General features: G+C 44.5%; 2 protein-coding genes across 3 annotated transcripts; one reads left to right on the plus strand and one right to left on the minus strand.

Moving 5' to 3' along the window:
- Positions 1-4,264, minus strand: KBTBD13 (kelch repeat and BTB domain containing 13). The gene has a single exon (XM_025166745.2). The coding sequence runs from the start codon at positions 4,262-4,264 to the stop codon at positions 2,903-2,905; it is 1,362 nt and encodes a 453-aa protein (XP_025022513.2). The 3' UTR covers positions 1-2,902.
- On the plus strand, positions 4,237-27,587 carry RASL12 (RAS like family 12). 2 transcript variants are annotated; one of them, XM_088139175.1, is made up of 6 exons: positions 4,237-4,378; positions 13,812-13,938; positions 15,814-15,870; positions 20,528-20,601; positions 23,248-23,438; positions 26,312-27,587. In XM_088139175.1, the coding sequence occupies exons 1-6, from the start codon at positions 4,370-4,372 to the stop codon at positions 26,673-26,675; spliced, it is 822 nt and encodes a 273-aa protein (XP_087995301.1). In that variant the 5' UTR covers positions 4,237-4,369; the 3' UTR covers positions 26,676-27,587. The 2 variants fall into 2 exon arrangements, with proteins under 2 accessions (XP_087995301.1, XP_007428438.2); XM_007428376.4 differs by lacking the exon at positions 4,237-4,378 and adding an exon at positions 8,692-8,941.
- The last annotated feature ends 304 nt before the right edge of the window (positions 27,588-27,891 follow it).

The raw sequence follows: 27,891 nt of genomic DNA on the forward strand, positions 1-27,891 counted from the left end.
TAATGAAATTGAATGGGGCATGTAAAAAATATCTCTACATGTTGATCCAAAAAAAACAAACCTGCGGGAAAAACGCCAGGTAGAAAAAAGATGTAAAAAATATTTCTCTTTGGGTAATTGAAAAGGTTGTCAATCCCATTTTGTAGGGCAATGTCTGAAGCCTCCTGCAGTCCTATTTCCACCTAGCTCTATCATGAAAAAGAGGCTCCCGATTGTGTTGAGACTTCGAACCCTAAGCTTGTTACAGCCAAGCCCAAACACTTCCTTGAAATAGAAGGATTGTTCAAGTCATTCTTTTCTCCTCATTACCGCCAGGAATAAAAATGACTATTACTCCCTGCACTATGGTTGTTAGATAGCAGCTTCTAGCATACCATTTTCCATCCACTCAAAAAGGAGGTGCATTTCATAATAAAAGCAGCAAGAACAGGAAAGACCCTATTTGGTTGAATGTCACAGGAGGAAAGAAGCACCATTTGTAGATCTGTAGATCCCAAAAACATTGTGCTTTTCTCAAATAAAATGGCACATACACAATTGCTGGTTTATGTGTTGTTGTTTTTAATTCTGGTAAAAGAGGATGCCACTGACTGACACCTTTCTGAATTACTGCAAATGGACAACTTGGGACACAACTGAGTCAATACATTTCGCTTCCATGCATTCTGGGATGGGTTAATACCCATTGAATGAAACAAACCTTAACGTAATCTGCCTAAAATTGGCACTGTGTAATGTTTGAATGGAGCCATAGTGGTCTGTAAGTTGTGGTTTGTTTGTTAGTGTGTGAATTAGCCAACTATCATTCATGGCTGGTAATAGCTTAGAGTGAATCCATTCACCATAACACGAGTGGTGCTTTCAGACCCTAGATTTTCAAATAGTGGTCTTCAAAACAGTCTAGTGTTACATGTTTCTTTAGCAAGACTGGCTTACAGATTCCCATGGAAATGTTTCATGCCATGATTAGATCCCTCTCACCTCTTTTTTACCTTTTGGCAAAGCATATGATTAGAGTTTTACCCTTGCATTAGAAGGTGATAGAAACTAAGCTCTTTAAGCAAGACCATCTGGGCTGAGCAAAATCATTTGGTGCAAAAGAATAAACCCTTTTAAAATTCATTTCCAACTGACTCAATCTGTACTTATTTTGAAGGCACTAATCCCCTACCAGGGATCTATTTATAGCCTGTCTCAGCTTTAATTGCTGAGAATATAAATTCTATAAACACATACACAGAACTTGTTTATATCACCACAGGAAACAGGGGTTGCTAACTGAAGGAACAATCTTGGCAAGAGACTCCCAATGCCATGCAAGGACAAGTGTTTTCCTCTGAAGCAACAAGACTTAAATACTTCACAGTGAATTTAAGTCCAATTCTGCATTCAAAAGGAATAAAAAACAGGTTTAACTTTCCCTAAAGTTTAGCCAGTTTCCTTCTGGTGCATTGTTAAATTAAAGAATTAACATTTTACATTTCCCATGCTCTGGTTGAAATGCCCGAAAAAACTCCCTGCTCTAAAAGCAGAGTTGTGGGATTCAGTGGTGAGAATCCAGGGCAGTTAATCCATTTCACCTTTCAGCAGAGGCGAAGGACATACAGAAAGTCACAGGTTCAATCCCACAGGTAGAGTCGGGAAGGTTTCCTGCCTGTGACTGCAGACTGCTGCTTCCACTGCTGAGACAAAAAGATCTGTGGTCTGACTCTGTAGAAGGCACTTTCTCACCTACTTAGGCCTTTCTTCCTTCCATCTGGAGAACTTGTCAAGAGACGCTTACTCCAGTCTAGGAAGAAAGATCTCTTCTCTGCAAAACCCATTTAGCAATGTTGAGGCCTCACTCTCAATGTCCTTCAGGGGTAGAACATATGTTTGGCAGGCAAAAGTCTCAAGATCAGCATCACTGGCAGCATCTGGAAATATTCCTTCTTGAATCCCCAGAAAGATTCAGGGAGTCCATGTAAAGAAGACAGAGGTAGTTGGACTGAGAGTGTGATTTATCTCAGGACATTTCCTATGTGACATCTCAGCTGGGTTTTGCACTACATGCTAAATGGAGATCAATAGTTGTTGGTTCAGAGTGTTCTAGGTACCTACCATGGTATAGTGTGAATCTGGCTGTTCCCTTAAGCCATAAGATGCTTAAAGTTCAGATAAGACACTTAATCAAGCCAGGAAAAAAGAACTGCATCTCCACATACATTAAACTTTGTTAATTGTAACTTCATTTTTTATGACTCAGTGAGTTGTGCAAACCCAGCCGGTTTCGTTAATTTGTGACTCATTATTATGCATGCCTAGAAAATTGATTAATTCAACAAGCAAATTAAATGTGTTGTGTGAACCTGGTCAGGGTTAGCCAGCAAAGCAGTAGGTGCTTCTTCTTACCAGGTGATGGGGCTAAACAAACATGGCCAATACTCTATCCTGAATTTCAAGAGACCATATCCCAAACATACCTAGATGCCTCTCTCTCTCTCTCTCTCTCTCTCTCTCTCTCTCTCTCCATATTTCCTCTCCTGGGCATCCCTGGCCTTCTGACAGATTAGTGGCGTCTTCTGGTTAGATCTGTTTCCTCTATAAAGGCCTGGCCTATCAGAATAATCTTGTTGCCACAAATGGGTAGGTGAAAACTCCATTGCTCGCCATTCATAAAGCCTCAAGCCCAGCTATGGTACCAAGAGGATAAGACCATGGTTTCTGGTGCAGTTGCTGAAGTTTGCCTTGAGCAGCTTCTTGGGACTTTGTTCACTTTGCATGAACCATCATGATCTCATAACACTTGGTTAGATCTGGCTGTATCTGAGGCAGTCTGGAAAAAGTAAAAAGTGGACTATCCAGAAAAGTCCAGATGTGATGTTAGATGGCCATTACTAAACAATCCATGGAGTTGCCACATTTACGTTGCAATACTATGATCTGTTCTTGGAAACCTGAGAAGGAAGGTTTGCAGAGAACCACTTCTTGGGAAACCAGCTTTCTCCTTTTTAAATTTCCATGTGCTGTCCTCTATGGTATACAATAAGGTTAACATCTTGTTGACGGTATAAACAGTGTCCCCCCTGATGACTGCAGTGAAGAGTGCTCCTTTGCTATTCATGTACTGTCCAGGCAAAGATGTCCACTGCATCGTAGTGAGATTGAAGCAGTCTATCATACATCGCAGGAAATCATCAAAAGGCCCATTGCGCATGATGTAGAGATTGTCTCTATGAGACACCATACAGTGGCCATAACTCTGAGGCCGGTTAAGGGTCGAGATGGGAAGCCATTCATCTTTCTGGGACAGATACTCATAGATGACTGTGGTGTCGAGAGGTTTCCATAAACAAACAAAAATACGCCCCATCGCTTGGGCACAGGGTACAGCTGCTGCTGGTTGGGGCAAATCTGAAAGAAAGTTCCACTTGTTGGTTGATATGTTGAATTTTTCTACTGATTTCAGTGGTGTTTTCTCAAATTCACCACCAATAGCATACAGATTATCTTCCAGGGCTGTCAAGGTGACATCATACCGAAGTTGCTGAGGGCTAGAAAATTCACTCCAGATGTTGGTTACTGGATCATAGCAAAAACTTTGGTCCACAACCTGTTTGGTGTACCCATGGACCCCACCCACAATGTAAATTTTGTTATCTAGGGTTGCCATGCCAGCTAGAAAGGTGCTGGCAGTGAGTGGTAAATAAGAAAGTGTCCTCCAGGCATTGGTTTCCTCATCCAGGTAGCAAATAGTTCGTGAGACATCCTCCAAAAACTCGAAAGTGGGTGTGTGAGCTCCCACCGCCACAAAGTGACTGGGGAGAAGAGACTCTACATAATCCAAAAGATCTGGAGAAAGGCAGTCCAGATATTCCTCCAGATCAGAATAACTATCTCTTATATACAGAGCGGCCCTGTGGAGAAGGTCCAGAAGGCCAAATATCGCAGCAGCTTGGTACAAGATGATGCAGTTGTCAGAATTGATGGATGCAATCAGATACTTGGCCAGGGCCTTCACCTGCAAGAAGGAGGCACATTCTACCGCCTTGAGGTTTTCCTCACAGCTCAGCATAGGGTACTCCCCTTCCAGGACTTTTAACATGACGAAAAACCCAGTGGCGCTCAGATTCCTGATCTGGATCTCCTTTTGCGTGCTCTCCCTCATGCCAGACTGGAAGAGAGCACGGAAGTATTCACTGTATTCTACCAGAAGAGCCTTGTCCACGGAGAAGAACGTATCTTCCACCTGGATCCGCACACGTTCAACAGGCTGGGCTTGCATGGCCTCCTTGTTGCCAGGATCGCTTTCTCACTAGTCCATCTACAAGCACGTTGCCAAGGAGAAAGCAGCAGTCCCTGTAATTTCTACTGTTCTGCGTTGGCTTGAATGGCCGAGGTATGCCTGCATGCTCTGTATATAAATACCTCCTTCTAAAGATAACTGGTGTTCATGTGACCAGAGTAGCCAGCAACATGAGCAGGATCAGATCTTTCCAATGCATTTTGCAAACTGATATCAGTAGCATTTCTTTAGTTCAGTGTGAAGGAGAGCGGCTGCTGAAAAAAAAAAGGGATTCTTTGGATTGGACAGATCAGCAGAGGTCACTTTCAACAGAAGGTGACTGTGACGCTGAGAACAATGGCCCTCACAGCCTCTAGAATGGGGTGCCCCATTTTTTTCTGGGGTGCAACTGCCCTTGGCTTGTGAATGGAATGCCAGCGGCCACCCTCTGAAAGTGTGGGCAGTGGATGATGGGGGACAGGACAACACTAACTTTGATTTCAGTTGGTTTACGTTCCAGCCAAGGTTAACTGAAATTTCAGTGCATGTCCAGGCACATATTGAATGAATTCCCCTCAAATTGCAATTTGATATAGCTTTTGAAGATCACTGGGGGATGAACCCTGGCCTTGAGGGGTAGTGGTCTCCATAGGACCCTCAGGCCTTTTCGTGTATACTTCTGCTGTTGGAGAAGGACCCTGAAGGATTGTCTAGGGGGATCTAGGATTAAATCAGGTGAGCTGGGTGGTTTAATTTGGCTTCCTGCTGATAATAGAAGACCGAGGAGACCAAGAGCCTTGCAATGCAGTTCCATGGAGGCTTTTTCAGACTTTTTTTTAATATCAGCTATTTTAGCAGCTGAGCAGGACCAGGGTAGGGTAAAAATAGTCAAGGTGGCAGCCGCATCAGTGCAGGAAGAGTTTTCTCTTCCTATTTTTTACATATGTCCTACACTCTTCGATGGCACTGTCATGGCCCCCATCCTGACTTTTTGACCACATCCTGTGGACACCCTTGCTGAAGACAGAGGGAATGGCCTTGAAGGACAGGAGGAAGAGCCGTTACCAAGGCAATGGTCAGAGAAGCAACATTTGAGTCTGGGCCAAGAAAGTAACTTGAGAAAGCATCTCAGACAGGCCCCTCCCTAGTTCACCCAAAGACAGAAGGAGGGAGGAGGGAGCACATTGAGACTTGCAAGATTTTGTCACTATAGCTGTCACAGTAAAAGTAGTCCTGACTTATATGGCATTGGTTTCTTAGTCTGCTCTACCTTGTAGGGCTGACATTTACTAAAAAAAGTTTTCCAAAATGCAAGAGCAGAGACTTCTGGACAGAGCCTATCCTGACCAAACCCTTGTTCACTGACCCTTAGAAAGTGCACAGAACAAATAACTGTAGGGCAGGGGTGACATGGGTGACCCAGTTGTCTTTCAGCATCTTCTGCCATGATTGATTTTGTGAGAGAAGAATCTTGGGTTAAAATTAGGGAGAAAGAAATGCAAGGGACCAGAGCATGAAAACTCCTGCCCATTCCCTCTGTCCAGATTATGCTGAGGGTGGAAATCACTCGACTTTGCCCCGTTTCTTTTCACTACTCTGTTTTCCCTGGATTTCCACAAACCCTCGCTGCATGGAAGAAGATAAAGTGCTTCTGCTTCATCTCTCTCATACAAGGAAGTTTTATGGTTGCAACTTGATCTCACACTCATGTAAATCTTCCAATGTTTAGCCTCCTGTTTAGAAAGATGGACATTTGCCAGACCCCAAGTTTATGAAAAGCAAAGTGCAATAACGACCTGTTCTTGTCTCTCATCTCATCTCATTTCCCATCTTTCTCTGCTTCCACGTTACTTGTTTACTCTGAAACCCATCACATTTCCTTGCTCCTTTATTACAGTTGTGTGTGTGTGTGTTTGTGCACGCAGTAGCCAATGTGTATTGAGCTGTAGTCAGATCCTCCCAAGAAGCCACTACCCAGGTCACAAGCTGTCCCTTAAAAAACATGAGTGAATAATGTCCAGGATCCTGCTGAACACAACATGAAGTTGAGTGTTCAGATACGAAAGAATTGTACCAAGTATTCCTTTGGCACTGGATCTGCAGCTTTTGCCCCTGAGGAATTTGTGGCAGAAGGAAGACATAAAGTTCAATTAGAATTTGTCACATGTTTTCCTTCCTTCCTTCCTTCCTTCCTTCCTTCCTTCCTTCCTTCCTTCCTTCCTTCCTTCCTTCCTTCCTTCCTTCCTTCCTTCCTTCCTTCCTTCCTTCCTTCCTTCCTTCCTTCCTTCCTTCCTTCCTTCCTTCCTTCCTTCCTTCCTTCCTTCCTTCCTTCCTTCCTTCCTTCCTTCCTTCCTCATTCACTCACTCACTCACTCACTCACTCACTCACTCACTCACTCACGCACTCACTCATCTCCTTTTTAGCTTTTAAAAAATCTACCCTGCTAATTTGACTGCCAGTCTGGTGTAGTGGTTAAGGCATCAGGCTAGAAACTGGAGACTATGAGTTCTAGTCCTGCTTTAGGCACAAAGCCAGATGGGTGACCTTGGGCCAGTCACTTTCTCTCAGCTAGGTAGGAGGCAAGGGCAAACCACTTCTGAAAAACCTTGCCAAGAAAACTGCAGGGACTTGTCCAATCTCCAAGAATCAGACATGACTGAATGGATTAAAAAAAATTTTTTTTGGATGCAATATTTCTTTTTAGCTCATGTGCCTCCTGGAATGATCTTGAGCTGAATTTTTGAGGGCCCTTGCATCTCTAGCATAGATGTATGTAGAGGTAAAGCATAACACAGAATTCAGTATTATTATGCACAGAAAAAGCTTCCTGCCAACCTGACTTGAACTTTTTGAGTTTCATAACTGTGTGTGTATCAATATGTGTGGAGAAAGTTGTCATGCTGCAAAGCGATGCAGGAATCTTAAGCATATTTTTTATTTAGAAGAAAGTTCAGAGTTTCACATGCACACCCCTTTTCTGTAACAATATTTCTTCTTTCCCTGCCTATCGTGAATATAACTAATACAGTTAGAGAATCAACATCATTTCTGGAAAATCATGCCATAAATCCTACAGAACTAAATGGGAATTATAGCTGAGTAAACATACTCAAAGTCTTGCCATAAGCCTTCTATGCTTAGCCTGAGAATTGTGGGAGTTAACACATCTGGAAAATGCCAGATTAGGAATGATGGTTTTAATCATTCCCAACAGAACTACTTCTCCAGTAGATCAACAGGACTGCTTATCATTTTTAAACAGCTCAGGGGCAGAAAAGAAAAAAAATACAAATTGGTCTGAAGCAAACTGGATTTGGTTCACCTTTGAACATCTGCTCTTTCCATGGAAAAACAGCATGTCTTTGCCATGTGTTCTACCAGGAAATGCTTCTCAAAGGATAATCTGGTTGGGTTCACACCACCAGCCAAGCCCAAAGCCAGGAAATGGCATTGTGGATGAATTCATCCAACATCTGAGCAATCCTGTCATTTGCTGGGGTGTGGATGAACAAGTTGGTTAAACCCACCACTGTGGTTTCTCCACCACGATTTATGTTTTAGTGTGTAGTGTGAATCCAGTCAGCTATGGTTCATTCAATACAACATAATGAAACAAACAACAGTTTGGTGTCTTGGCTGAATCCTATCTCTTACCAGAACTGCTGGTGGGTGAGAAATCAGAGTCTTTGGTCCTATCGGAGATGATGTTTCTCCAAGACATTTGAGCACCACCACTGGTGTAGGACTGAGATCATTTTAGGCCCTTATGGGAACCCCTTAAACAGCCAAGTTTCTTCCTTTGATTGTGGATGCTTGGAGAAGTTCTGGTTTGTGTGCTAGGCTTCAAGACAATACATCCAGCCGTGGGCTCACAAATTAAAGATCCTGGCTGGGGTGGGAGGTGGAATTAGAAAGGGGCCAGTTCGGTGTCAGCCCAGGACACTAGTTATTGTCTGGAGATGCCCAAAGTTGTGCCAGCAATGCCTCTTGAAAGGGATGCTTCTTGATGACTATATTTATTGCAAGAGTAGGATTACGCTAGCCTTTGCCCAAATTCCCTTTCCCGTAAAGAAATCCGCATCCCCGGCTCACAGTGGGGCAGCCGCCGTGCCGGTTTTCAAATCTGTGGCTTTAGATCTCCAGACAAGGCAAAGGAGACCCAAGACAGATTTGCAACTCATTTTTTCCACTGGAAGAAGGAAGCCAGGAAGCAGGGTTTGCTTTTTTGCTTTCCCCCCCTTGCCTCTGGGCATCATTTACGCCCCCCCCCCCCCAGCAGGAAAGGCCTTCGCTTCTGCCCTGCCCTGCCCTTTCGTTGATGGGAAAACGTGTCCGTCCCAGGCCAAAAGCACGGCAGCAGCTTTCCTTACAAGGAATTTGGCTGCAGCTCAGCTGGCAAAAATTGCCAGGGATGGGACTTCTCCCTTTCTCAGCCTCATTCATTCAAGTCAGATCCAGGCGACCAGCAGCTGTCCAGAGCAAGCTGTTGCCTCTCTGTTTGCAGCAGCAGAGACCTGGGTTCATTCCCACCTCTTCCCCCACGTCAGCTGCAGTGGGACCAGAGCCTTAGAGGAGCTGTCTGGCAGTCGGACGCAGACTAGCCTGGATGTATGGATGTCTAAACTGGCCAGGATTTCTCCAGCATTCTTTGATGGGGCTCCTGTTTTAACAGAAAGGTGAGCTGGTTCATGACAGTTAAGGATGAGGAGGAAATGTTCTCCTCCTTAAGATAGTGATGGGCATGGTTCTGCTGACTGTGAAATGTGGTAAGCCAACCCTGGTTGCTCGGGGATCCTCTGGCTCATTCTGCTGGCGAGAGGCATGGGCCTCTGCCTCAAGGTTGTAGCTGTGCAGCATTCCAGCTGCAGGGATGAAAAAAAGAGAGGAAGGGGGGACTCTTCCTGGCTGTGTCTTGAAGGACACCCTTTCCCATCATTAACTAAGCTTACTCAATTAACACTGCTGCCTAGGTTTGCACAGCACACTGAGCTGCACACTAACACCAAACCTGGATCCTTCTAACATACAAGACTAAAATGTTGGTTGGCTGAGAGTCAGGCGAACCCAGAAAATATGGGGATGTATCCTGGTAATGTTTACAGGCTGTGTTTGCCCAACAGGCTTACCCATGGTTACATTGGCTCAATAAATCCTATTTTCTGGATGTGCAGGACATCCTGAACCATAAACAGGCTGAGTTTGCACAAGATGTTGGCTAGTTGGTGGTCCACAGTGTTGTGCGAATACAGCCAATCTATATTTAATGGGAAGGAGTAAAAGAGCCTGCATTTGACACAGAAAGCAAAGAAAAATATGACACTGAGAAGAGATGTGTTAGAGACCCAGCTGCTCTTTTTTATGCCTACACCACATTTTTGGTCTCAGTGTTATCTCTGAACAGGGTTCATTCCAATGCACAGGTCTGTGTGAATTTCATGGTGGGTTCATACATTGTTCTAAAATCCTTGTCTGACTTTGTGTACTGTGTGAACTCAGCTGTGATGGTCTGTAAATGTGTGTGAACCTGGCCAGCTTTTTTAAAGGGGAGGGAAGCCATTGCCCCTGTCCTCATACTTGCAGAAGATCCATCTTCAGTATTTGAGAGGATCACACGGATCAATTTAATCAAGGCAAGAAACATTCTGGTAATCAGTTAATCCCAGAGTCATTTGGGATTTCCTTCATGTCCTTCTCTTCACTGGGCCACTGACTGCCATGGACCCAAATAGATAGACATACAATTAAATGTTCCTTTTCTATTGATCTTAATCTTAAAAAAAGTTTTGTTTCCAGTTTTCCTGTCAGGGGAATCTGAATCTGCATTTCATCTACTCCTACTCTACTTTTGAGCTTCTTGTGAGTTGTTCTTGCAGGCATAAAATGAGAGAAAATGAGAGAGATGGTGTAGTGGGAAGAATGCTGGACTAGGTGTAGGGAGACCCAGGTTCTAGTCCTTTCTCAGCCCTGGAAGCCTTCTGGGTGACCTTGGGCCAGTCAATCTCTCTCAGCCCCAGACCCTATGTGGTCCAGTGGAGAAGGTGCTGGACGAAGAGCAGGTAGACTCAGGTTCTAGTCCTCTTCACCCACAGAAGCTCCTCAGGGGGACTTTTGACAAGATATTCTCTCAACTTACCTCATAGGGTGGATGTTGTTTGTGGGAAAAACATGCTCTACTGTGCTTAGGTCTAAGTACTAAATAAAAATAGTATGCTATGAAGATGATAAATCTTTTTGGACTGTGTTTGCAAAAATCCCCTAAATCATAGCTTCCTCAACCACAGTATATTAAAATTAAGCCAACTGGTAAGGATATGACAACTCGCCAGACTATCAACTAATCCAGGTTTGCATTATACAGTACACTAAGCTATGATTTTTAGGGTTTTAGACGAGCATCTTGTGCAAACTAGTCTTTGTTTAACCCTGCAGAATTCTACCTCTGATCTTTAGTAGCACATCACCTGAGTTACATGAACCCCAGCTGTCTTTTGCTACCTGGGTGTGACCTTCCCCCTCTTCTCCTCTCTGCTGTCCCATCTTGCTTACAGTCCAAAGGCCTTTCTGAGGTTTGCCCCGTGAATGAAATGTGTTTATCCCAACTCAGGGCTCTCTGAATCAAAAGCAGATGTGCTAAGAGGCTTAAAGGAGAAGAGATGCATGTCAGTAGCTCAACTCCAAACAAAGTCCCATTCCAGGCCAGGATTACCAGGCCCTGGAATTTAGTTTGAGCCCCAGGGCTCAGCAGCAAATAGAGCTTTATTTCATTTATTTATTTTAAATATTCCTACCCTGCCTTTAAAAGAAGACGCTCACCCCCTCACCCAGTTGCTTCCAGCAATAGCATTCCATACAATTAGACCATAAAGTCACAAAACAGCAAACGTTGATACAGGTTACAAACCCTAGCAATTAAAACAAGCAGGCTCAATGTTCTAAAATCAAAAGCCAATTGCTGCTGAACCCTGTGGAGAGATGATACAGTAAACAATGCATGTGCAGAGTCCTGACCTCTTCCCACCTGGCGAAAGGGCTCCAATTCAGAGGAATGATGAGTTTATAGAACCCCAGGCACAGAGGACCTCCATCTTGGCATACTGGTCGGAGGTGATTGGGAGAAGCACCATTGAACTTGACCAAGGATGGGAACAGGATTTGGCCTTGGTGTCCCAGTGGGCAGGATGATGTCAGGAGTGATACCTTTCCATTAAACTGCAGCGCTGACACCATTATGAAATAAAGATGGAGAACCTGGTTTTCCTCTATGATGGAGATGAGTCAGTTTATAAGTGGCTTCCTCCTTTAGGGAAGGGGGAACCACCTGGAGTTACTTTGTGCCAGAGGCATCCACAATATATGTCAAGAAAAGTCAAGATGGCAGCTGTGATGGTTTGATTGAAGCTCTATGACGCACATTAAATATGGGTGGAGCTTCAATGACACCTTCATGGCCACCAGCCTGACTTTTCTGATCATCCTTTACAGACACCCCTACTTTGCACCTTCCCAAGTTGGGGAGGAGGTTTGTCAAGGCTCCATGGGCTGGACTCACCAGTCTGGTGGGACCAGAGTAGTCCTTCCATCTGAAGTACCCCATCACCGATGCTCCAACAGAACTTGTTTGGGGTACCAGCAATGGGTGAAGGCATGCCTCTCACCCTTGGAGGACCTGAACCCAACCAAAACACCATTTTCCAAGCACAGGATTGATTTACTGAAAGGGCAGAAGACTAGCTCCTGAGAAATGGGGAAAAGCTTTGAAAAAGCTACTTGTTGCTTTTTGAATCCCAGATATCTCTCAATCTCATTTTCCATGCAGAGAGGACAGCTTCAGGAGGACAAAGTGAAAGTAGCTTGAGAGAGGCAGCGTTTTCAAAAACAGACCACAGCTTCCTTTCAGATGAGCTGGCAGCACACCCCGTGTCACCCTGTAATTTGTATAGTTTGGCTTGTGTTGGGTGAGCCATCATGATCTGTAAACCAAGATTTATAATTTAGTATACTACTTTATTTAAAAACAAAGACACTTTTAGAGAAACTGTTTCTTAAGTATTGTGTGAATACCTTTGTCTTTCTATTGCTGTGTTCAGATTGGGGGGGAAAAAAACTATAATCTTGTCATAGAACCATTGCTTACTTTCAGAAAGTCACGGATTCAGTCTGAAACATTTCTGGCCTGGGAGGGGAAAGTCTTACTCAAATTGCTGTAACTGTAGTTAACGATAAACTCCATCAATTATTGATTCCGTGATTGAACTCCTGAATCATGCTAAGCCAATTTTGTTCAACTCTGGTGTTTTTAAATAAACTGTGGTTTATTGAATAAATCACCCTTGGCTGTTTCACATAACATATTGAGCCAGTAACCAAATGATAGTTTTTTTTAGTATGAATTTGTGGCAAATTAAAGTCATGTTGAATGGTTAAAATTAACATTTAGCTATTTTTTTTTTAACAATGTAAAGTGGAGTTCGAGATTCGTGGCTCTTTCATGAATCATAGTTAGGCAAGCCAGGTTTTGTGCAACATTCCCCACATTAATAACCACCATTTTGAAAAATGGAATTACGGTTCTTCAGGCCAAGTTTTTGAAGAGCACGAGTCATTCCTAAGGTTACTCTAATGCGATTCTTATCAGCTATGAACAGCTTATACTTTATTTGTTTAATCTATTTATATAACCGCCCATCTCAACACCGACTCTCAGCGGTGTAGAATAATAAAACAAATACTTATACAAAAATTAAAATACACCGCAGCTGAGGAAGCCAACAGCCATCCACATAGCCAGGAGACAGGTCCCTTCATACACTTGGGGCCCCAGGACCAGGCACAAAGCCAGGTCTTTAGGACCTTATGAAAGGCCAACCTGATCCCCGGAGGGAGAAGTTTCCAGAAAGCAGGACCTACGGTAGAAAAGGCCCCACCAGCTGACATTCCTTAGCTGAAGGGACCCAGAGCATGTCCCTCCTGCTGGATCAGTAGGGCGGGTAGAGACAACTGAGGAGAGACGGTCCTGAACATAATCCATCACAAGCCATGAAGGGCTTTAAAGGTGACAACCGGCACCTTGAATTGCACACTAGCAGCCAATGCAGCTCATGAATAGTGGGGTTACATGCGTCGAATAACCAGCACTATTAACTCCACATTCTGCACCAGTTGAAGCTCCCAAATGCTGTTCAAGGGCAGCCCCATGTACAGTGTGTTGCAGTTGTCCAGATGGGAAGTCACAAGAGCACAAGTGACTGTGAGCAGAGCCTCCCAGTGCAGGAACGGGTGCAACTGACGCACAACCTGAAGGTGTCCAAAGGCCCTCCTAGCTGTGGCTGCCACTGCTCCAAGCAGGAACTGTGAGTCCAAGAGGACCCCCAGATTGCACATCGGGTCTGTCTGGGACAGTGCCACCTCACCCAGGACCAGACATGGAAGAATGCTGCCAAGATCAGAAACTTGGTTTGGAGAGAACTGCTAATGTGTTGTTTTAATCTGTGTGGTGGGGCTGACAACAGAAGAACCGAATTACTCATTGTTGGCTTTTCTTTACAGAGTCGGAAGATGTCTTCCATGTTTGGCAAACCTCGGGCTGTCCCCTGGGCAAACGAGCGCCACCTCCCGAGCCTTCTGCAGGAGTGCAATGTGGCCATCCTGGGCTGCCAAGGATCTGGAAAATCAGGTTAGGAGACAAGGCTCTTCCTGCTGGGGCAATCCCCATGTGCACCTCTGAAGACACTTCTTTGTAGCTTTGGCTACCCTAATCCACCATTTTGTAATTTGGAATTATGGGAGGAAATCCAACACATCTTGAGAAAACCAGGTTAGGGAGGCCTGGATGAGTCCAGGAGAGGACATTCCCTCTTCATCTAGTCTTAGCAGACCTGATATCTGCTTACCTATGATTTAACTAATAAGGGTTTGCTCGATCAACTTGATTACCCAGGCTGGAAAACACACCAAGCATAAACTAGTCATGTGGGCTGAGTTCACACAATCTGTAAGGCTAAGCAGAGTCACACCTGGTAAGTAAGTGGATGGGATCCCACCAGGAAATGTTGTACACTAGACAGGGATATTGAACAAACAACCTATAAGACGGATGGCAAGCAATTTTCATATACTGTACAGTAGTTGTCAAGGATGTCTCTATGAAGCTGATGAGAGTCAAGCCTGACTCGAAAAAGACTTTATTTTAATTTGAATTATTTATTTAATTCAATTTTGGCACCCCCTGACTCCAGAGCAGCTCTGTGCCGCTCACAATATAAAACAGAATATAGATATAGTAGCATAAATTAAAAAAAAAAAACTACAGTAAGAGAAATAACGCAGTGGCAGTCTTGACAACTTCAACACGAAAACAAAAAATATCAATCACTTCTAACAAGGGGGGATTGCAGGCACCTTACCCCAAAGCCTGGAGAACAGTCAGATCTTCAAGGTGTTCTGTAATGTTAGCAGGGTGGAAACCACTCGGATGTCGGGCTGGGGCTCATTCCAGCAGGCAGGTGCTACAGCAGAGAAGATGACTTCTTGGGTCCTAAAGGATGACACTATTTCATTGAAGGGACCTGAAGCATACCAACCCTATCACCTAGAACTGGCAGATACCATGGGAGGTAGATGATCCCTCAAATAATGAGGCACCATGCCAAGTAGGGCTTTATAGGTGAAAACCAGCATCTTGAATCAAATGGAATTATACTTTGAAATTCAGTGTATAATACAAAAACAATGTTTTTGCAGGCTAGATGACCATTAAGTATGAACAGATTTACTAATAATGGGAAGGCTGGAAATTCAGTTGGGTTGGGGCCAATCTCACCTCAGGGGGGATGATGTTCCACCGGACAGGTACCATGGCAGAAAAGGCTCTCCTCTTGCGTCCCATCAGATGGAACTCCTTAGCAGATGGGACTCATAACAGGCCCCCCTGCCAGCCCAATCAGTCTCCTATTTCTCAATCATCTGTATTGCTCTGAGCAGGGGAAAAAAGAGTTGTTACTGCGTATGAGGTAAGAGATGCAAGGTAGAACTGGACTTATTACTCTGTGTGTGGTAACTTTCCCCAACCTTGTGACTTCTGCTGGTTGGTAGGAGTTGTTGTCAGCATGGAGGAAGTCCATCTGGCTGGAAGGCTGCAGTCCAAGCCCTAGCTGTGAAAGATGTAGACAAAATATCCAAAAAATGGGTGGACCAGTCTAAACCAGTCACCTGGGCTAGGTTCCCACAACACCCTAAATCCTAAACATTGATTAACAAAACACAGTGGCCAGGTTCACATAACATGTCATAGCAAATCAAGTTTATTACAGCTTGAGGTGATGTCTTGGTTCATATAAGATCCAAAACCATGGATCGGTTCCCACAACCACCTAACCCCATTTTAGCCTGATCTAACATGTGAAAAAGGCTTTGCCAGGATCCCAAGCTAGCTGAAGGAGAAACATCTGGTCTGCCCGTGGAAACTGGATTGTTTGGTTCTGATCTAGCAAAAGATCTAACAGCTGGGGGAGGACCTGCAGATATGAAGTAATCCTCTCTTTTCTTGCAGCACTAACAGTGAAGTTTCTTACCAAGAGGTTTATAAGTGAATATGACCCCAATCTGGGTAAGTCTGAATGTGACTCCTTCATGTCTCCACACTGCTCTTTGCAATCTCAACTCCTCCTTTCATGCTGCTGCTTCTGGTTTTCTTCCTTTTTAAAATAAACCGTCTTCTTTTGAATCAGTCTCAAATCCTGGGATGTTTGGAACTAGAGCAGGAGTGTCCAGGGGGGAGGGGGGTCAAGATGGCTGTTGCAACCACACAGTTGAAGCCCCACTGTTGTTATTTTTTACCTGCATCACATGTAAAAAGGAGACGGTGCTTTGATCACACCATCACCGACCCCAGTTTGATTTTTTTAAACACCCTTCTGTGGATACCCCTGATGAAAGAGGGGTTGCACCATGTATGAGAAGGGTCAGCCTTTATGTGTCCAGTTGTGATCATGGTTGGGGTCCCCAGAGCTTATGGGTATGGAAGGGTCAGGGAGCAGAGAACGTCAGGCTGAAGGTTCTGCCCCCTGAACTTCTCCAAGCAGACTACAAGTTTTGGTGAAGGCCAGGTTGGCACAATCTGCTAAGATACGATTTTGTAAACCAGTTTGTTCAACAAGTCAGGGTTTAGAAGTCATCCTGGGAAAGCCTGGTTTTGAAGGGCACCCTATGTTATTTTCAAAATAATAACCAAAATAAAAGAAAGCTAGGCTTCATCCAGCTCACCCAACATCATGGAAGTTGTTTAGTTTTGGCTTAGAGTGTTGTACAAAAGCTAGCTGATATGGCTTGTAAATCAGGATTTATGGCTTAGTGCATTGGGTGAACTCAGCCCACTGTGACTTATTCAGTGAGCCATGGTTCAGCAAACCTACTTTTGCACACTGTGTGAATGTAGTCTGGAGCTCAGATGAGACTTTTAAGCCCCCTTGAGTCATCTATGTTCCTCTCCCTTCCTGAAGAATGGAAGATCTTCAAGAGTGTTCCATCAGCTCCTGCCTTCTTCTGGAATTCCCATAGGCATTGAGAGCATAACGTTCATGTTGCAGAGAAGGCCAGTTCCAGGGAAAACTGGCTCAAGGATCCCAATTTGTGGATGTTCAGTCCAAGGGCATCCTCCCCAGGACCTCGTGGTCTTCCAGAACTGCTTGTTCTGATCACTATTCCTCCACTGATAATTTTGACAGCAAAGCCAACATTAGCACAGCAGCAACTCTTGCCACTGCTGGTGACCCACATAGAACTGCTTCAAGCTGAGAACCACATGCATGTTCGAGTAGCTTACCTGGAGACCACCCTCTAAAACTGGGTGGAGCTAGGAGAAAGGAATGGGCAAAGCTAGGGTCAGATCTAAACTGGATTGATTGATTATGTGCCATCAAATGGATATTGAGTCTTAGCAACCACAGAGATATATATTCTCCGGGATGATCTAAACTTGAATGAGATGGAATTGGAATGGAATTCAACAAAGAATGAAGGAAACACAGGGCATAGGATTCCTCCCTGTGCACTGAATCATTGTGTAGACACTTAAACATGTCATTTTGGAAGCCACTCTTGCTGGAGATATGTGAGTCAGGAGGCTTTGGAGGAAGAGATTGGCCTGACCTAAAGTAAATCGTATAGAATAAAAAAGTATCTTGCTATTGCTTTTTTCCAGGATGTTTTCTTTTTTTAATTCCCAGACTAGCCTACACTCCTGGGATTCCCTGGTAATTTTCCATCCAGACTAAACAGCTTTAGGCCAGCTTAGCTTCTGATCCCAGATCAAGTCAACCAGGGCCTGCCACCTGTTGAGAGAACCAGCTACAATCCAAGTTTAATCCAGATAACTCACACTTGAAAGGCTTGTTCATTCCCATGAACAGAAACTGGAAGTTGGGATACCAAAGAGAGATTTTCAGGCTGGTTATTCGTAGGGTAGGAAACTCCTACTTTGGGTAGCAGCAAAGGTGCTACCCAAGGTAGGAGTTGGTTCAGATCCACAGGCCACCAGCAATCACCCACCAGAAACAAGGCAAAAAGCAGGGCTGGGAGGGGAAAGCAATCCTGCTAGACCTTAATAAGCAGAGAGATGGGTCTGCGCCTTGGAAGATGTCAGTCCCCTTCAGGAGGTTATTTTGTCCAAAAATGTTCCAGGGTATTTTAAGTTCTTCCAAGTTCTGCTCGCAAGTTTGTTTCATGGCCGTTTCAAAACAAACTGCCAAATTTAGAGCACATACCAGGGAAAGGAGAGATGGAAAACAATGATTGCATAGGAGGGTAAAGAGAGGCTTCTGAGCTTAAAAATCTTCCAGAAAGTTGAGGGCTGTGATGCAGATCCCATGTCAACCCACAAATCCCCATGGAAAGGGCAGGAGGCCAAGGCCACATTAGGACGCCAGAGCCAAGGGTGACAAGGTTTGTCAAAGGGACCTTAAAAGATTTCTTTGCAGTCCTCTCTTCAGCCTGTGTTTGCCCCCTGGATTGCTGGAAAACCATCGTTTACTATTGCATCTAAGCAGGGCATTTTTGCTTTCTCCCAACCAGCACTGGAAACCACACTGCTTTTGCTGACTTCTAAAACTCTGGAAAATGTGTGTATTGGGTATAGTTCATGCATTTTATCACTTGCATCTCTGTCTGCTAAACATTCTGTGATTAAGGCCTGGTTTAATGAGATGCTAAGCGAGAGACGCCCGTGCCTGCTTTTTGGAGTAGGGCTGTGTGTGAACCCAGCCTAAGTGTTGTTTTAAAATCCAGTCCTGCTTAACGGGATCTCAGATTTATGGTCAAATTTTATTGGGCCATTTGAAATGGTGGCTGGAGAGCTGAGTTGCTCAGAAAGTAGTGTTCAAGTTAGGAAAAGAACTAGTAGCTGAGTTCATACACTAAGCTACTGTAGGATTTCTTCGCTTTGGTTTCAGCATGTTGTGCAAACTGAGCCAATGATGGTTTATGCAGCAAATAAACCACAGTAAACTATGATCTATTAAATTGTGGCTTACCACAGTGTCTAAACCAGGGTTCCCCAAAGTGGTCAATATCGACCCCCAAGTATCAATAGGACTATCCAAGGTCAATGTTAGTCGTAGTAGTAATAGTAGTATTTTTCATAGTATTATTAGTTAAAGTAGTATGAGGGTCGATGAACAATCTGAAACTTCATGAAGGGGTCAATGAGCTGAAGAGTTTGGGGACCCCTGGTCTAAACAAAGAAAAAGCGAAAAAGTGGCTGGATATGCACCACACACTTCACTTGATTCCTAAATTAACCTATTTTCTACTTTTGCACAATAAACTGAACCAACAAACTAGGGTGGGTTTGCCCAACAGGCTAAGCCCCAAACAACCCAACCATGGTTAAAATTAACCAAGCTTAGCCCATTGGGAAAATGCACTTCTTGGTCTTTAACCTGCTTGATTGAGCAAGGGGGTCCATGGAGGGGGGAGGTGACAAAAGTCAAGGGATGGGACTTGAATCATACTATTGTGGCCAGTATCTTCACCTTCTTTGACTCCTCCCTGTGGCCAAGTGTGTGGTGCAAACCCATCCATTGAGAGAAGGAGAAAGAAGAGAACTTTGACTGAGATCAGCTCTTGGCAACTTGTCTTGGAAGCCTTGTGGCCCTTTGAGAACTCTGTGAGGATGAGTGAACCTATTCTTTGCTTTCAGTAGGTCATAAGCTTAGTCCCTGGCCTCTCAAAGTTGGGTTGAAAAAGTCCCTGGTCTGAAATCTTGAGGAGCTTCTGCTGGTTAGTGTGGACAATACTGAGGGAGATGGTGCGATGCCCAGAGGGGGTTCTAAGGCCATTTCCTGTGTCCACAAAGAAACTGTAGGTCAGTAGCAACAGTCAGATTGCAAAGCAGCAGGTTCTAGCCCCAGACAATCTGTGTTTGAAATCCTGAAGGACTTTGCCAGTGAGTTAGACTAAGGTTATGACTTGATCTATGGCATCTATTTCCCTTTGTTTTCTGTTTATTGGCGCATCTAGGGAGAAGTATGAGCAAGAAGTCAGACTGCTAGGAGCTTCATCAATCAGGGAGAAGAAAACTGGGATATAATTGTGTTGGAATTCTTGGCAGGTAGCTGTTCTGAGTCATGTCCAGAAGTTGAAGATGGACAGAGGAAGCTTTCAGGGAAGGCATGAAAGAATGAATTCGGGATCCTTTTTTGCAAGGATGTTTTCCATTCATTACGCAAATTGGGATTTCTTTCCAGAAACTGTAGCTTTCATTTAAAAGGGTCCAGTGACTGAACTAATTACTGTATACTGAATGAACTATGCAGGCAATATCTAAGCAGGCTATATTCAAGAGGTAGCAACCTAATGTCCAGATTCATTTTTTCCCCCCTTTGGCCAGTCAGCACAAAAGTGATGGGTTGATGGGCAAGCACATGACAGATTAGCATTGGCTTTTTATTATTTTAATGTTTAAGACTAGGTTGCAGGATAAGGCCTGTTGCTTTCTGCCTCCATCCCACAGGCATGGGCTGAGCATGATCTCCAGGGAAGTTGTTTGGATAGTTGGACCAATATCTCAAGGGCTTCTTGGTTCACCAAAATGTGCATGAACTTTGCTTATTTCAGTCCATTGGCAATCTAGAAGGATTGTTGCCTTACTTGAGGAAGATGAGACACACTTTGGACCTCCTTTGAGGGTCACAGCTTGGGTTTAGGGGTAAAACAATGCCAACTTCTCCCAAAATCTTCTACCTACTTTCAAAATGTTTGCTTTGCAGAAGACACTTATGCTTCAGAAGAGGTAGTAGACCAACAGCCTGTCTTGCTCAAGGTGATGGATACAGCGGATCAGGTAATGGCAGGTAGAGCAAACCACCACTGAACAAGCTACAATAAAATCTCTGCATTTCTAAATACTGACTTCATACCACAGGGGGAAGGAGCAGGTAACATTTGCCAGCTGTGAATCAGAAAAGCCCCATCAACAAGAGTGACAGAAGGCCACTTTTTATCAGCAGAGCATAGTTTCTAGGCAAATACAATGGATTCTCCTGTTGTTTGATTTAGGTTAGATCCTAACTGCTTTGGGAAAATAAGGTCTAAGGTGGCCTTGTCCATCCTGTTGCCTCCAGAGGTTTTGGGCTACAATTCCCATCATCCTTAGTCAGTATGCACATTTGTACAACACCAGATAGAGACTCATTAAAATTAATGGGACCATTAATAAATAATAATTCTACATCTTCAGGGTAAAAGATGAGTTACAGCTCCTCCCCACTTCAAAGAGACATTCTTGAAATGCAAATACCTCAATCAAACATGAAGTCCCAGGTGTTGGAATATATTTGGATCAGATACTGATGCCTTTTTCCTTTGGGTTCCCCTTCTCCTAAAAGTCGAATGTGGAGCAATCAGAAAAGTCAGCAGGAAAGAATAGCCTGGTTCATACATGTGCTAAGCCATGGATGGTTGCATAAGCCACAATGGTCAAGTGCATGCCACAGGCTAAGCCAAAGTCAGTTAAATACTTTGCAGCTTAGCAGCACAATATGAGAACTGTTCCTCTTGAGTTTCTTGGTGATGAGCAATCTTGGGCCCTCAAGATTTTGTGGAGCACAACACTTACAAATCCCAGCCAACCAGCCAAGAATGGATAGAGGTATAATCTAAGATACAGGATTTAGCCAGACTTTGCAGCAACACCGTTTGAAAATGGACATTGGACAAATCTTTTCCTCCAAAGACAAAACTAAGCAAAGGTCTCCATCGATATTTGTGTGACACCCCCTTAGCCATGGATCACTTAGCCATTCTGCTGGGGCTACAAAATATGGTAAACCATAAACTAACCCCAGGTCCTGGGTTCACATAAAATATGGCTAGTTTTGATTCAGTGATCTGTACCTGCCTTGCCTCTTTTGCAAATCTCCTGAGTGATTTGCAGACTTGATATATATAATTTTTAAAAATGTGCAGCTTTGTAGAAGGGGGCCAGGATCCATGACGTCCTGCCCCAAATGCACTGAGATGCCAAAGTTGCAATAGCTATGAAAAAAGATTTAACACTCCATCTCTGAGTGGTGGAGTCTTTCTTGTTTGACTACGGCAATGCCTCAGTTATTTTACTTTATTTTTATATTATTTACTTGTATTTTTTTCTCCAGATCAGCTTACCTAGGAATAAGCACTGCATTCTTCTTTGGATATTGATAGTTTCATGCATCTTCTGCTATATTCTCAAATATTTCTCAGGGGATTTGTAAAAGAATATTATAAGAACAGAGTCCAATAAAGGGAATAGTGTTTCCTTTACAATGGAAAGCAAACTTTCTTTTAATTAAATTAAAGCAGAATTGCAGATTAAAAAGTTAAAGACCAGAGGAGGTATGTGTCTCCCCCCTCTTGTTGGAAGATCAAAATACACTGATTCGAGATAAGACCGAAAGTTATGTGGCCCAAGGCAACAATCTTTACTCCCTTCGTCAAATCTCACAATGGCTTTTTTAAGGCAGTGCAGCATCCAACTGTTTTGGGTCCAAAGGGGCTTTGAAACAATGGACAAAACCTGGAGAAGGAGGTAGTGCCTTCCATGTAAGGACAGAGTTTCATCATCATCTTCATCTTCATCTTCACCTGCGATGGGAAGAATATGGTGGCTCTTTATGATTTCGGTGTAGCCCAATTAACTTGGCTACAGAGGCACAACAGGCAAGAAAACTTTTCCTGGTGTAATGTGCAATAAACCTATGGAACATATTGGTCCCAAATGTGGGTTGAACTTGGACCACTGCAAAGGGAATGAGAAAATCCATGAAAGAAACATTGAACATCCAGCACTAGGTACTGACTACCATATTGTATTTGAAAACTAGAAGACCGTCTGTGGGAGATTGAGCAGTTCCATGTCACAAAACATGCTGGATGATACCAGCATACTGCCTTGGGCTCCTTAAAGCATAAATAAATTACATAACGAAACCTCCCATGTTCCCACATATGATGCCTTAAATGCTTGGAACAAACTTCCTTTGCAATTTTGCCAGCACATACACCTTTTCAAACCATTTCACAGAGAGTGTACTTTTGTAATAGCTTTTGCACCCAGATCTTCACTCCTACCCCTTTTCTAAATTGGCAGACTGCATTGCCAGCTTCAGAGCTGTCAAATTCAAAGAATCGGGTTTTGACATGGGGATTGGCTCAAATAACACAGCATTAGGAAGGTTTGCCTTCAAGGGCCAGTGAAACAAATTTCTCCCCCATCTCTGGGGGCAGGGGGTTGTATCAATGCTTCCTCTTCTCTAACAGTCTAAAGGTTTCAATTTGGTGTTGCGCACCTGCAAAATTCGGGGCTCCCCCAGCTGTGACAACCTTGCCCCCACCTCTCCCCCTGGTTCCATTTTGCCTCCATTCCCTGCCAAGATGGAAGTGTTGTGTTTGCTGTTAGATACCATGGGCACTGAGCCTTCTGACCGATTCCCACATGCTTTTCTGTCAGGACACACCCGTGGGCTGTGAGAGGTATCTGAATTGGGCCAATGCCTTTCTAGTCGTCTACAGCATTGACAACCGAAAGAGCTTTGAAGGATGTCAGCAGTACCTGGATCTCATTGCTCTCCACTTGAAGAACACGTTCCATGAATCTCCGATTCTCCTGGTAGGGAACAAGCTGGATATGGAACAGTACAGGTAAGGAGGTTAGGAGCTGCGGCCAAAGGAGGGGGTGGATTGATTCGTATCGGCATGGAAATGGAACAGCCCCTACCCTAACCCCTTCCTCCCTAGCTGTGCTTGGTCACCCAGATGCACCACGATGAGACAACTTCCCATTGGTCACCCTTTCCCATCTCTAGGTTTCTTCTAGGCACAAGAATCCAAGTTTACATGGATTGCTGGATCCTGAAACCATTTCCAAAATGGGAAGGGGGTTGTCTCAGAGAAGGATAGAAGAAAGGTTTCAAGGGGAAGGGAAGAGATGCAAGCAAACAAGGGAGGAAAAGAAATAACCTTATCCGCTCCAGTTCTGATTTCTCCTCTTGGATTGCTCTTCATCTTCTTGGGTGCAAAAGAGTCTTGTTTTGGTCCCCTCAGTCCCTTTCTCAGCTCACATAGGACACTGGGTTGTTGACTAAGCAAGTAGCTGTGGTCAGGGGGTCCACAGGGGGTCAATAAAGTCAAGATGGTGGCTGCAACTACCTTATCAAAGCCCTGATGCTTTTTACATGTGTTGTAAAATAGCGTTGGGGCTTTGATTGGGCAATTGTCCATCATAAACGTTTTGACTGCCCACCTCTGACAGACAACCCTGGTTGGGGCCATACAACATACTAAGCTACAAAAAAACAAAAACCAAGCTTAACTGTATTCTTAAGTGTCAGTGCAACCTGATCTGCTTAAATGTGTTGCGTGAACACACAACCATTGGCACACATCCTTTCTCCACCCTTGGATGGCTCTCCCATTTCCAACCTCTTAGAGTCATCTCTGCACCTACGAACCATCTCTGCCCATGGCCATCCCCAGCCTGGCTCCTTCCAGACTCTATGGGGACTCCAACTCCCATAATTCTCAGCCAGCAGAGAGGAGGGGGAGAGCAACTCCATTGGAATAGGTTATTTCTTGAGACCAAACCCTACTTTGTTGTGTTAGACGAGCTGCAAAAAAGTTGGTAGAAGTTGGAAGATCTTGGCTGGATGTTATTCTTCCATGTAAACTTAATCTTTTTTTGGAATCTTCTGTGATTGTTTGTGCTATTAGAGCGGTCTTATTTTCTTATCCTGTTTTATTATTCTAATCTTCTTACCGCTAGATGGGAATGTAAGCCTCTCAGAGTCTTGCTGGATTGGAGTGGTGTCTGTCCCAGTAAATATACACACACACACGCTATAGGGACAATCTCTGTGTGCCTCGGGCCCATGAGACCCAAATTGCATGGCTAACAGCTGTAGAGGAATGCATACTTTTAGGTGTACTGTATTGGCTTGCTTGCTTGGGAAGAACAAATGTTACCTGCACTAACACTTGGCCTTGGGGTGAATACATTATCCTACTGGCGATGCAAGAAAAGAGTGATCCAGTGAAGCTCAGAGGTTCCTTGCCCACCCATCAGAGCTGCTATGGCCATGGAGAGAGCCATGGAGATGACCTTGGAGGCTCTCAAGAGTCTGTCACTACAGCCTCAATCACTAGAGTTCCAGTCAGACTTATGGGATTTGCTTCCTGACCTGGCCTACCTGAAAGGGCTGACATCAGTCTTGAAAGCCTCCCTGAGACTTCCCCTCCATCCCTCTTAGACTCCAGTGAATTAGAGAGGAATCAGCCTGGGCTTCTTTCTCTGTTTCCCAGCTTTAAAGCATGTTTTTGAGCTGTTGCATCTGCCTGGTGTCTCCCAGGGCATCTCTGTGGCTGTCTACAGGACATGATTGAGGCGTGTGGATTTAGGGGGACAGTCCCAAGCTTTGGAGAAAGTATTGGAGGGGAGAAGAAAAGGGGCTGACCTGGGTGTCCCAGGAAGCAGACCAAAAGCTTAAGCAGAGCACCAAGGGAGAAAGGAGGGAGCAGTTTGTGGAAAACAGATAAGCTGTGGAGAAACAGGACTTCTAAATGTTCCAGGTAGGACCAACCAATCCTACTCTGCAACTAGATAATAGAGGTTGCTTCAAGGCAGGATGTCCCCAGGGAATGGGGTCAAATAAGTCAAGGTGGTGGCCACAGCCATGTGACCGAAGTGCCGCCACATTTCATGTGCCTTGTGGGACACATTAAAAAGGGATGGGGTTTCAAATGCACAGTTGTGGCTGTCATCTTGACTTTTTGACCTCACCCTGCAGACACTCCTGTTTCAAGGGGCAGATCTTAGGGAGAATTGAGGAAAGCACAGCACAGGTTGGAACAGTGCAGAAAGATTTGGTTAAAGCAGTTTGGTAACCTTTTCAGGCCCTGGATATTGTGCAATCTTGTGCAATTGTCCACATGTATCCCTTCTCCCTCCCCAAAAGCAAAATTGCCCAAGTTCTCACAAGGCCACTAAATGTTGCAAGATATGGCAATCTCACAAGCATTTTGTATTTTAATTCATTTAAATTTTGGAAGGGTTGGGCGCCCTCTTGGGGAATGGATGGAAGGATGGATAAAGATTTGCTTTGCCAGCTCCTGGTGTAAAGGATTTGGTCTTCACAAGGATGCTCCACTACGAACTTCAAACTGTCCTGGCCCTTCTCTGCCAGGACTCCATGAGCTTCAGATGCACATCAACTATGTGCTAAACGGGCCCAGCCTTGCATGCTGAGACTGTTGGATAGAAGGAGTTCTGAAATGTGGGAATGCTCTTTCATTTCATGTCAGTCGTACAAACACAGACTCAAAGATTGTGCATGGGTAGGTGGACCCCAAAACACAGAATTCTTAGTTACTAAAGAAAGAACAAGCCAGGCATAACTAAAACATAATTTAATTTTCTAGTGCTTTGCAGTTACATATGGCCACTAACAGACATGGGTCAGTTCCTTGTGCTGCTCCTTTTCATATGTCTTGCGATGTTCTCTCCTGGCTTCTTCCACCAGGCAAGTCACCAAAGCTGAGGGGATGTCTCTTGCCACCAAATATGGCTCCTCCTTCTATGAAGTCTCCGCATGTCTGGATTTTGAGTCTGTGCAGCACATCTTCCATGAGGCGGTGCGGGAAGTGAGGCGGGAGATGGAGAGACCTCTGGCAGTCCGGCCCTTGTTCATCATTGAGGAGAAGCCCTCAGCCCATCTGGTCCCAGCCGCCACCATCGCCTCCACCTACAACTCGCTCTCAACTGTCAACTATAAAGAGGTCCCTTCAGTTGCCCGGGCCAAGCTGGTCACGGTCAAATCATCAAGAGCTCAAAGCAAGAGGAAGGCTCCAGCACTGACTTTGCTGAAGGGGTTTAAGATATTCTAAGTGAGGATTCTGCAGGGAGGCTACAAGGCAGAAGAGGGAACACAGCCGTTGCTGGGACGGGTTGAATCCCCCAAGCAATTTGGGGGCCATTTTGAATGTCTATCCCCTGGCCTTTCCTGCAGTCCAAGTGGCCTGGTGGAAATGCAGCAAAGCATTTTGGGAAAGGATCAGAGAATCGGCCAGCGGACAAACTATGGGTGAAGGCCCCAGGTGGAGAAGGTGGTTTTAAACTTTTTTCTTCGCCATAAACATGTGGAGGGCTCTACCACATATAGTTGGAGCCATTGAAAGAGGCCCATGGAAAGAATTTGCTCTTGAGGTCTTTCCTTGGGACTGAATGGAGATTTGGGAAGCCAGAGAGGCTACCACCAGCCAAAGAAAGGGTTCTACCATGAAGCAGAAGACATTCATAGCCACCCCATGGCCTCCACATCACTAAATGATTAAGAAAACCACACTCCATGTGATGATTTCACCAACACTCTTTTCTCAACTGAAAGAATTTCTAGATTAAATTCTCTTTCATCAGTAAAAGAGAGCTGGTTGGAAAAAACAAAACAAAACAGGAGAATTGTTCAACCGGTGGAAGAAATAACATAGCATGCCAGTGCATATGTTTTCCCCCATGTTTTGGTGAGCGCTGTGTAAAAATAAAATAAATAAAGACAAAGGGGGAAAGGGGAAATGGATAAAGAGGTCAGAAACAGAAGCACAAGCAAGGCACACCAGTGTGCCGGGGAATGTGAGTGGGAGCGCATGATGCACCGATGGGTTCTCTGATGCTTCCCCTGCATTGCCAAAATGTAGATTGTGGAGGTGCACAGCGCCCCCTAGTGTTCCTGGACAGACAATGACAGGTTTTCAGTCATTCATCCTTTTTGCAAGAATCCTAATCCACCCCAAGAAACTGGCCGCATTGAATCACGATCCAGGGCTAGGCATTGGGGTTCCCGATAGGGTGCCCATGGGCCCTAATTTGCACAAATCCTGTCTTGAACAGACCAGGCTCCGTTCCCCCTGCCAGCGTAAGACGTTCCCTCCAAACTCCAAATCTACTCACTGCCATCCAAGGGCCAAGGAGCCTTACTTTGGTGGTACATGTGAACCAGGCCTCTAGGTAATTGAAAAACCCTAGCTAAAATGAATTTTCATGTGTGAACTCCACCAGGGTCAGAAATATAAAAGGACACAGTCCAAAACCACATAAGGGAGGGAA

The sequence above is a fragment of the Python bivittatus genome, unplaced genomic scaffold (genome assembly GCF_059951505.1).
Source record: "Python bivittatus isolate LINGU-HERP-01145 unplaced genomic scaffold, Pbiv_v1 ctg000210_np1212, whole genome shotgun sequence".
NCBI lineage: Eukaryota > Metazoa > Chordata > Lepidosauria > Squamata > Pythonidae > Python > Python bivittatus.

Coding starts and splice junctions, on each gene's coding strand:
- KBTBD13 (XM_025166745.2), bottom strand. CDS start 4,264: ATGCAAGCCCAGCCTGTTGAACGTGTGCGGATCCAGGTGGAAGATACG.
- RASL12 (XM_088139175.1), top strand. Junction 13,939..15,813: donor CCAAGGATCTGGAAAATCAG/GTTAGGAGACAA, acceptor CTTTTCTTGCAG/CACTAACAGTGAAGTTTCTT. Junction 23,439..26,311: donor CTGGATATGGAACAGTACAG/GTAAGGAGGTTA, acceptor TTCTTCCACCAG/GCAAGTCACCAAAGCTGAGG.